At 39.3% G+C, this 10,658-nt stretch overlaps 1 protein-coding gene across 1 annotated transcript; it reads left to right on the top strand.

Moving 5' to 3' along the window:
* The first annotated feature begins 3,906 nt into the window (after positions 1 to 3,906).
* LOC127651031 (fibroblast growth factor 3) lies at positions 3,907 to 7,271 on the top strand. The gene is made up of 3 exons (XM_052136736.1): positions 3,907 to 4,559; positions 5,718 to 5,821; positions 6,365 to 7,271. Exons 1-3 carry the CDS (start codon positions 4,283 to 4,285, stop codon positions 6,749 to 6,751), a joined length of 768 nt encoding a protein of 255 aa, XP_051992696.1. The 5' UTR covers positions 3,907 to 4,282; the 3' UTR covers positions 6,752 to 7,271.
* Positions 7,272 to 10,658: the final 3,387 nt, after the last annotated feature.

Below are 10,658 nucleotides of genomic sequence, written 5' to 3'. Positions count from 1 at the left end.
TCTTTGGAACAGAAATCAGTACTATGGGTGTTAAAAGTTCATAGCAGATAAAAATGTTCTTTAGCATGTTCGACTCTGACAGATAAATTGGGAGTGTCTTTGCCCCTCAGAAATGAATTCAAAACTGTTGACGTCTAGCAAGCTATGAAATGGAAAAGGTGCAATGAGGCAGTACGGCCAGCATTTATGAAGTCTCTTAAAATCATCCTATAAATCTCTCCTTCCAATGATCTGCTGAAAAACCAATAGGTTTGTGTGGGTTATGGGGTTTCTGTTGAGGGCTCTTTGGCAAAAGATTAAAAAAATCCCATGAATGAGCAAAACACTCCATAAATAGTTGAAATACTCAAATACAAACTGACGAAAACGCTTTGTCCTAATAGAGCATTTAAAGGGGTTAACATTTTTCCAAAGCAACCTGAGGTAATGAGGTATGAGAATAAAGTGGTTGCCAATTTGTTTGCAGTGTGTTGGGACTGTACGGGAGTTCTTTCTGAGCCCCTGACAAGCAGGTGAGATCAAAGTGAACCCGGACAAAAGGGGCTCAACAGTGATTTGTCAGGGGACGAGAGGCATTCCCGTCTGGCTCTAGCCAGGCTCTCAGATCACTCGTGCAAAAAAAGCACAAAAAAAACTAAAAAAAGAGCCAATGCCATGAGAAAAAGTACAGCAGAAAAGGTTCAGAGGTCAGCTTGATATGGTCTGGATTGTGGTACCTCCTTTTCTGCAAAGGAGCCAGAAAAAAGACCAGTGACAATTAAGCTTTGTTGAATGCTGGGGAAAAATTAGCACTTAAACTTTGTGGACAATTAGATGTAGGCTACACTCTAAACAAATTACATGTTCTTCGATGTTTTTTTTTTTTTTTTTGCAGCTACTTTTTTGTTCGAGGTTCAGCAAATACCTTATTCTTAAGAAAGAAAATGTTTTCTCTTTATTTTCAGTGCATTGGCTAAATGGTTCTTTGGATATTAAAGCTCTCCATTTTACCATATAGGTTCTTCAGATCAGTGTATTGCGCCAGTGCATGGATGGTTTTCTAAAGAACTAGAGAATAAAACGTTCTTAAGAGGAACTATTTTGTTTCAAGTCAAAAACATGACTTAGTATGACTGATTCGGTCTGACTATATTAAGTCATACCAACAAAAATAATTTTTAAGGGTTAGATCAGGTATAGACTCTAAGATAACTGCATATTTGCACAGTTTAAAGGATTTTTTTAAAAAAGTGTTCAATTACATTTACATTTATGCATTTGGCAGACGCTTTTATCCAAAGCGACTTACAGTGCACTTATTACAGGGACAACCCCCCCGGAGCAACCTGGAGTTAAGTGCTTTGCTCAAGGGCCCAACAGTGGCATCTTGGTGGTGCTGGGGCTTGAACCCCCGACCTTCTGGTCAGTAACCCTGAGCCTCAACCACTGAGCCACCACTGCCCCGTTAAAACATTATACAGTATACATATTATATTATAAATGTACTTGTGGGAGAGTTTTATATGTGTGAATATGGGTTGCTTCATGGATTCAAATAAAAAAAATTAAAAAAAAAGCGTTGTGAAGTCTGATTCATTTTAGCAAATCGGTTCGTTCGGACGGATCGTTTCATTAAACCCGTTTCAAAAACGAGTCATCGCTCAAACGTGTTCTATGATGATCACGCGCTGAATTTTAAGTTAATTTATTTATTTGTACTATTATTGTTATTATTGTTTATACCCATATTTTCACTATTAGTATAGATTGCATTATTCTAAATGTTTATTGTTTCAACATTATTTTTAAAAACATTGTTAAGAACATGACCATCAACAGTGTTGCCAATATTGATCATTAATATAAATTATTAATATAAGAAATGCAACCTTTTTGTTGGCATTTCACAGTTTTATTCCCTTACAATTAGGTGATCTATGAAAGCTTTGCGAATCGATTGAGTTTGAGTTCGATTGACTCATTTAAAGAATCGATTCAAAAGAACAATTCGTTCGCGAATCGGACATCGCTATTATAAAACAAAGCTTTAGCAATAACTGGTGTATTTAAATGTTGCTATTTTTAGTGCATGCATTATTGTTCAATATGTTTAAAAAAAACCTTACAGGTTCAAATTTCATATGATCTATAGAAATCTAAAGAGATAAGAAGATATTTCCATATTCTAGCTAATATACAGTAGGCTATCTTAATTTATGCAGCAGAGGGTCACAAAGGAGGTAAAGTGATAAATGAGTGCATGATAAGGAAAATGACTTTAACATGGTGCAATTTAACCGTTGAGATTCAGAATAATCGGCAACATCCTGAGTGAACAGCCCCCGCCTCTCTCTCTCTCCCTCTCTCTCATACTGATTATTACTGCTCAGCTTTGTGGGCGGCTGTGGGCCGTAATTAAAATACTTCCAGAAAGAAACAGCCGACCACATCAGAAATGCAACCCTCTGTCGGGATCAAACCACATCAAGAGAGTCTCTCTCAGAAACGGTCGCATGATGTGCATCAGAAGGCTGATATAGGCTACTCTATGTCTGGTCTGACACACACTGGGCCTACAGCGCGAAAAATAAGTTATTACGAGCAACAGCTTGGCTACTACCACGTACAAAACTTTGTGACAAACAGGGACGCCTTGTGATGTATGGCAAGGGAAGACAAATGAAAAGGGGTTCCTTCCCACGAGGTTGATCGCATGCGCTGGTGTTGCGCCAAAGGGCATGGAGATTTGTAGATGATGGTGCTAATTACGAGAATGGTAACCATAATGCGACCGAGATGGAAGCAATTTAGGCAGAAGTCATTTGTGTGTTACTCTTCCGCCCACTATAGCTTCAACAACACACCAGGAGCTGTAGGGGTTTGAGTCGCATTCACAGTCACAGTTACCTTAGGGAAGGTGCACATCAGTAACCGTGGGCAACTCTTCATTTTCCAGGCCTGATAGATTGATTAGGACAAGAAGGAACTTTGTAAATAAATAAGTTTGGGAGAGAATGGATTTTATTGTATTTATTTTTGAATCCAGGACTTTGGGTAACAGTACATGGATTTCTTGTCCTCAAATGGCTTAAAATGTCTGTGCTCCTCAAAGAATTATGACCGCCCTCATTAACTGTGCTTTATAGGTTATACACATACCTGAGACAGGCACTTGAATGAATGGTTGAGTTATGGGAGTGCAGTTGCACGATATCATACGAATTAGCCGAATTTTGAAAAGTCGTACAAATACTGACGATTTCGCCGAGTGTGTTGGTTCAATCACATGTAGCTAAATATGTTATTGAAGTCGGACTGAAGAAAAGAGTGTGAAGCGTGCCTGAATTATTTTGGTTCAAGGAACGCACTGCGACATTTAAAAGGATTACATTGCTGGTGATTATTTTGCATTTAATCAAATGAAAAATCGTACAAAATCAATTTGTCTGCTGCATAAATGCATGTATTTTTTCCCTTCTTATTTATCATGCGATTTCTCCAGAGACCGTTTTGTGCTGTCAGTTGCGGTTTTATTAACTTAAGGGTCCCAAAAACATCCCATACATAAATGTGCATCACTGAAAGCCACGTGTGTATGTGTCATCATCACTGTTCAAATTTGTCAACAGCCATGAAAACGGAATTGATAGTGGCTATCCCAGAGGCCAATCATGCTCATCCTTAAATACCACATTGTATAATTCCCTTTAAAAAAAAAAAAAAAAGAGAGAGAGAGAGAGAGAGAGAGAGAGAAACTGTGCAACCCTTGGATGTCTCTCTCTCTTTGTGGTGCGGTTTTCCACTGTAAGCCACCCGTGTGTAGTGGCTGTGTAATTGTATCCACGCTGCAACCTCTTGGTTCACACAAGACTGATACCTTGCCTCCCCTATTCCTTTGTATCAATTGGTCGGGGTTCAGGCTATTGTTGAAGGAGGGCTCTTTTATTTCTGTGCACACACTGTCGATCAGCGAGATCTCACGACAGCCTCCCTGTGAATCCGACTGGCGTTTTTCACCCTGCTCGGTTCAGATACAGTCTGCTTGGAGAGCAGAGAGGAACCCATGAACACCAACGAGGCGAACGCATGCTGTTGTCACCGAGCCTGCTCTTTCAGATGACCAAGGCTTTCTCCCCAAACAGTTTAAAGAGAGGACAGAGGGATACTTAACGCTATTTTATTTATTTTATTTTTAACTGGATCACTGCTTTGCGCCACTGGCAAATGGGACTTCTTTGATGGGACCCCGAGTGCAATCTCTTTCTATTCCAGCGAGCTTTTGCCGATATCCCGCCATGCCACAATGGTTATAATTCTGCTCTGGTTGTTACTGAGCTTCTTGGATCCAAGTTTGCAGGAATCTCTGGCTCCGAGGCTGACCAGGACCCCAAGGGCGCCTTGTGCCAGGGGCCAGGCGTGTGACCCAAGGCAGCGGCGAGATGCTGGCGGACGCGGCGGGGTTTACGAGCACCTCGGGGGAGCTCCAAGACGCAGAAAACTTTACTGCGCCACGAAATATCACTTGCAAATTCACCCGAACGGAAAAATAGACGGATCTCTGGATGAAAATAACCCTTACAGTGAGTACACGGTTATTCCGTTTAGTATTTGTGAATGTCAATTTTTCCGGGCGGTGTGTTTGAACCGAATAGCACATTTGCTGGCAGAACTTGGAAAATGGGACAACTTAGTAGGGAAACGAATGCCGACACTAGTGTCTTTGCATTTAACATCCAACATCCAGGTATCCCATTCACAATGTATTTGATAAGTGAAATGGGGGAATATAATACTACTATATTATAATACTAATTAACATTCTTAACGCAATAAAATGGAGATAAATCCAACGATCGAAACGTCTTTACGGACCGTGCAGCACATACAGAACACAGCTTTAAAGTGAATAACAAATGCGTTTTCTTAAAATGGATCAACATAATATAAAAGTAAAAAGGTAACGATATTCCATTATTTGGACTCTACGTGACTTGGATTGCTTACACTGGAAAAGGCAATTCACTGTCAACGAATTGGTTTATTTTTTTTTTGTAGACTAATGCATTTATCTGTATTAGTTTTCCAATTAGTTAAATCCGAGTGCCCATGGGCATTACCATAAGAAAACAGGATTGAACAGACGGTTTAACATAATGACTTACACTTCGCTGTGAGTGTGTGTTGGTTTATCCATCGTAAAGGATGATTATTCGAAACAGAAGAACGAGGAGAGCCATTAATCAGTGGAAACAGGGGATGGATAAACATCCTCTTAAAGAGGCGTTTAGATACATCTAACCTGACATCGTATGGTTGTGTAGATTGTGAATTAATCAACGCAAAACCTTCAGCCTATTTATATAAAATAAAGAAAATAAAACGCAACCGCATACGAAACATCATTTAAAATACGTCATAATGAAAAAAAAGATACACACCCATTTCAAATTATTAAATATATGTTACATTGTACAGTAAGTGTATAGGTAGATTCATGATAAATAAAACCTGTATTTCCCAAAGGTACACTTCAAGATTAAACTCTCACTAAATGTGACTTTCTATTGAAACTAACTTTTTTTTGTTTTGTTTGATCATTATTCCATCTGAAAATACATTTTACATAGGGGCTATTTATTAGCAGTTTATGGTCAAATATAACAATGCAGGAATGTTTTTACATGCAGGATGCCATTTCTACAGCATGCGCAATAATTAGTGTTTCGTCATTTTTCTAGGCATACTCGAGATCACAGCTGTGGATGTTGGCGTGGTGGCGATCAAGGGCCTTTTTTCAGGAAGATACCTGGCTATGAATGAGAAAGGCCGTCTGTATGGCTCGGTAAGTGTTATGTCACGTCGGAAAATCAAGTAGCTGAAATTGGGCTTGCTCTAAGATCAGATAACATGTAGGGGCTATTTGAGGCTATCGCCACATGGTGGTGTTTTCATGCGTAACGAGTGTGCCCACATGCTTCTAAATTACTGAGAGTTTGATTACTGGGATTTGTTTCTGGGAACCTTGTCACTTAAATTTCTGGTCACCAGAGGGTGATAACCTCATCCAAGGATATGGTCATTACTTTTGTCAGGTAACTGTGTGGGTGCAATCAATGTGTAGAGTTAAATATCCTTTCTGCAAATAATTAAATACTCAAATAAATAAACATCAAAAGTATTTATTTAATTTTTTTCAAAATTGTGGGTGAAATGAATCACCTTGTCACAGACCGAACATACCCTGATGGTAGATAAAAAGATCATGATACATAATAGCTTACCCATTCATTTGAAAATAACTTAAAAATGGTTAAAAGATTGAGTTTGAGTTTCAGTTCTTTTGGTAAGAATCACAAGTTCTAACGCCACATTTTGACTCTTTCAGGAAGTCTTCAACCGAGAGTGTGAGTTTCTGGAGCGCATTCATGAGCTAGGCTATAACACTTATGCATCGAGGCACCATGCAACAACCCAGCCGCCCCCAGCAGGGTCCGGCGCAGAAGGTGGCAAGCGCCGTGCCAGTTCTAAGAGGCAGTGGTACGTGTCCATTAATGGAAAGGGTCGGCCCAGGAGGGGCTTTAAGACACGGAGCACGGACAAAGCTTCCCTCTTTTTGCCCCGTGTTCTGGGCAACAAGGACCATGAGATGGTACGCAAGCTCAGAGAGAGCCAGCGACATCAGACAGGTGCTCACAAAGTCCCTGTGGGTCGATCAGAGCGCAGGAGACGGCGACACAGGGGCTCCAAGGGCCACAGAAGGGCTGACATTTAAGACTCTCTTCAGACAGATGGAGAAGAGATCCAAAGCCACAGCAAGAATCAGAAATATGAGTCAGACCAAAAGAGTCACGGAACGCCTTGGGAGAGGACTAATTACAAGAAAACCTTTTGGGGGAATTATGTGCCGATTTCTGGCAAGACGGGCTTCCATGAAGAGAAATATTTTTTTTCTCACTTTTAAAACACCAGCATCTGAGATAGACAGTCCAAATATGTTTTTGTGACCAAAATTAACACTACTGAAAGTTTTGTCTTTTTCTTTTTATGACATGCACCATGTCAGGCTCTTTTCTAAGTCTTTTACAAGACATGTAATTACCGTGTATATAGTTGTACAGTCATTTACTTTTTTTATTCGAGCAAAATAACATAAAAGTAAATGTTTGTAATCATGATTTAGGATGTCGTACAAGTGCTTGACATTGCCGATGACGTGTTATGTTATTGGACTACGGCTTTCATAGTTGGTGTACAGACAAGCACTTTTTCATTACTGAAGTATAAAATAGAAAACAAAGAAACATACACATAAAACAGATGCTTTTTTAACTTACATGTGATAGGCTACTGTTCAGTAAACTGCAATCAGGAGTACTTTATTACTAATGTAATACATATTTATTTTGTTCACATGTTTTTAAGTTATTGATGACATAGTTTCTACACTTCCAAATGTCAAAGACTTTTCTTCAAAAGAGATTGAAACATGAAAACGTAGTGGTCACAATGGCTAGATAAACACTGTCATGTTTAATATTCCATGTGAACAATTGGTCCCGTATACATAAGTAGACTCCTTAGTTTCCTATTTCTTAATGCAAATGTGAGTCTAAATATAATGGCATCAACTCTGAGACATTGTTTTGATAAATGTCATATGTATGGAGCACTGTAAGCAGAGTAATGCATTATGCATTGTTCAACACTGAAAGCTAAAAATCTGGAGGAATGTCACCAATAAATTATAAGAAAAATATATATATATATATATTTCTGTCTTACTCTTAAGCATAAACAACTCTGTATTTGGCATTTCTTGGACTTTATTTGGCCTAGTTTCCTGTGCAAGATGCAGACAAATGTCACTGTAAATGATTAATGACTTAATTAATTAGTTTAGCCTACTTAAATGCTAAGTTCTAGTGTGCATTACTCTTTATTCAGCAGCATGATGTTATATAAATACATATTATACAGAGTTTAATTAATGTTGGTGAATGAGGCATCCTGTTCCAGGTTGCAGATATATTCAGCCCAACTGTGAAAGTGATCGCATAGGTATTGAAGTCCAGCAAAAAGGGACTGTCTCTTGGGACCATCCCCCTCTTTCTCCTAAACTGCCTCAAGTGACATAATCTAGGAAAAGTGCATTTAAAAATAAAAATCGAAGCAAGCAAGCAAGGACTCATTTTTAAAAATCCCTAGTCTCTATAAATATAAAGTGCTAAGAATTAAATCCGGGTTTTAGCTTCTCAAAGAGTGACTTCTTGCAGCTATAACAGAGATCTATGCCTTTGAATTGTATAGCAAAAAAAAAAAAAAAAAGACTTGTCATTCTATACTTTGCAGGTTTGAGAGCTTCCTGGCGGTCACAATGGAGTATCTCTGGGGGAACCTGGGAAGCCATGTCGCTTGAGACATTCTTCTTCCTTTTTCTAAATGACGAGAGCCTGATATCTGAGAAACAAGGCAATCCCCCAATGAAAAATGTGTCTTAGAAAGTGTAACATGTTGTGTAGTTTATGAAAGCCTAACTCTAATATTACTCAACAGGAATGCAGGATAAATGTCACATTTTGAATAAACCTTTTTGTTTGCATCCTGTCAGATAACCAAGGATGTAACCACATATTCCGGATTGGGAGGACCAACTGTAATAAATTAATAATCGACTATGGAAACCCCCCATATCAGTAGACCACTATAATGAATATTGGGGGGGGGTCTATGGTTGTTATGGCCTTATTTTAACGTATCTATTTGCATATCTACATGAATACAGTAGCCTACGTGTAGATATGCAAATATTTCAGATAAATCAAATCAAAATCAAATATTTCAGATAAATTAAATATTAATCCATCCATCGTCAACCGCTTATCCTGTGTACAGAGTCGCGGGGGGCTGGAGCCTATCCCAGCTAACATTGGGCGAAAGGCATGGGACACCCTGGACAGGTCGCCAGTCCATCGCAGGGCCACACACAGACAGACATACACTCACACTCACACTCACCTCCACATCCACACCTAGGGCAATTTTTTTGGAGACACCAATTAACCTAGCCTGCATGTCTTTTGGATGGTGGGAGGAAGCCGGAGTACCCGGAGAGAACCCACGCAGACACGGGGAGAACATGCAAACTCCACACAGAAAGGCCGGGGCAACCAGGGTTTGAACCCACGACCTTCTTGCTGTGAGGCGACAGTGCTAACCGCTGCACCACCGTGTCACTTGAGAGAGGAAAATAAATAAGTTAAGTTGCTTTGTGATCATTTTTACAAATAAAAATGCACCTGCAATGGTTTGCCCTCAGATATAATCTATATAGGCAACAGAACAGTATAGGCCTATATGCGTCATATTCTGCATTTGTTATGCATTGCATTATATTTGGCCTTATACAGATTAAATGTAGAAAAATATTGAATGTACTGAGGTTATGCAGCTCTGGCTGTCTATCCCATAAAAGAAAATGTGTTGACTTGTGTGCAAAGTTTGTTATGCTCTTTGGTTCCTAGTTTTAAGTATATACTCAGACACACGACGCCCCTATTAGTTTAATAGCATATAACAAGTAAACAGAGACCCAGGGGTTAAGGTTCAGCGTCCAGATCGACAACTTCTGATGTCCTGGGATTTAAAAATGACGCGTCTACCACCTTGTCAAGGAGCGCTCATTAATGTATAGCTGCTAGAACACTTCAAGGCCAGCAGAGATCATCTAAAGATAGCAATTTGGTGGGGGGAAAAAATCGTTTCAGCAATGCATTGCAATTCATACTAAAACGATTCTGAATCGATTATCAAAACAATCAGAATCGATTCTGAGTTCAGTTTAAATCACGGCAGTGGATTTAGCAGTGGTGCGCGCGCCAAAGGCAGATGTAGAAACAAAGATGTGAGTCAAGTGCACAAACACGACTGTTTGCAGACCAGCTGTATCAAACACATGACCATTTGTGCCCGAACGTTCCCGAAATTCTTTCACAAACCCATGCACATAGCATTCCTGATTACAAGCCAACAAACAACCTAAAGACGCGCTCGCACCCATTATTGCACTGATTCGCACACAACAGGGGGAAATGTGCGGGAGCAGTTCGGGAGATGTTGGAGACGTTTTCATTTATTTTATTTTAAGATGTCTTTCTCTACTCTTGCGCGCTCTCCATTTCGTTGACTTTTGCTTTTGTCACTCGCATGTCAGGACAGCGCGCACACCTGATGATAAAGGTTTGAAATCCATCCTAGCTTTTGCGACAGGGTCGTGCAATCTACTCGCAGAGCAAACCGAAGAAACAGTGCATGAAACGAGACGCTTGATACATTTCTGAAGCAACAACTGCTCTATTTAAACCGCTTTACTATTCACCTGTGCAGGTGAGGAGAAGCTGACAGCTGCACTCTCATAGAAGCAGATATATGTCTCATCCTGGACCAGCAACTTCCAGTTGTGCTAAAACATGAAAATGAATAGCATGGCATAAATTAATTTTAAATAATAATTAAATACTATTAAATGATTTACAATGCTTAAAAAATATACATATATATATAACATTAACATAATCAGTTGAAGTAATAGTATTTAGTGTGTTTTGATGGATAACCATTTTTTTTTCTTGTGAGTTTAAGAGATTTTTTAAAAGGTTCTAAAGAAAGAAACTGAAAAACTG

The sequence above is a fragment of the Xyrauchen texanus genome, chromosome 1 (genome assembly GCF_025860055.1).
Source record: "Xyrauchen texanus isolate HMW12.3.18 chromosome 1, RBS_HiC_50CHRs, whole genome shotgun sequence".
NCBI classification, from domain to species: Eukaryota; Metazoa; Chordata; class Actinopteri; order Cypriniformes; family Catostomidae; genus Xyrauchen; species Xyrauchen texanus.
This window is presented reverse-complemented; position numbering and strand designations above follow the sequence as displayed.

What these genes read in the sequence shown, in the direction of transcription:
- LOC127651031 (XM_052136736.1), top strand. Translation starts at nt 4,283, where the DNA reads ATGGTTATAATTCTGCTCTGGTTGTTACTGAGCTTCTTGGATCCAAGT. An exon ending in GGATGAAAATAACCCTTACA is followed by an intron (nt 4,560 to 5,717) that starts GTGAGTACACGG and finishes TCATTTTTCTAG; the next exon opens with GCATACTCGAGATCACAGCT. An exon ending in AAGGCCGTCTGTATGGCTCG is followed by an intron (nt 5,822 to 6,364) that starts GTAAGTGTTATG and finishes TGACTCTTTCAG; the next exon opens with GAAGTCTTCAACCGAGAGTG.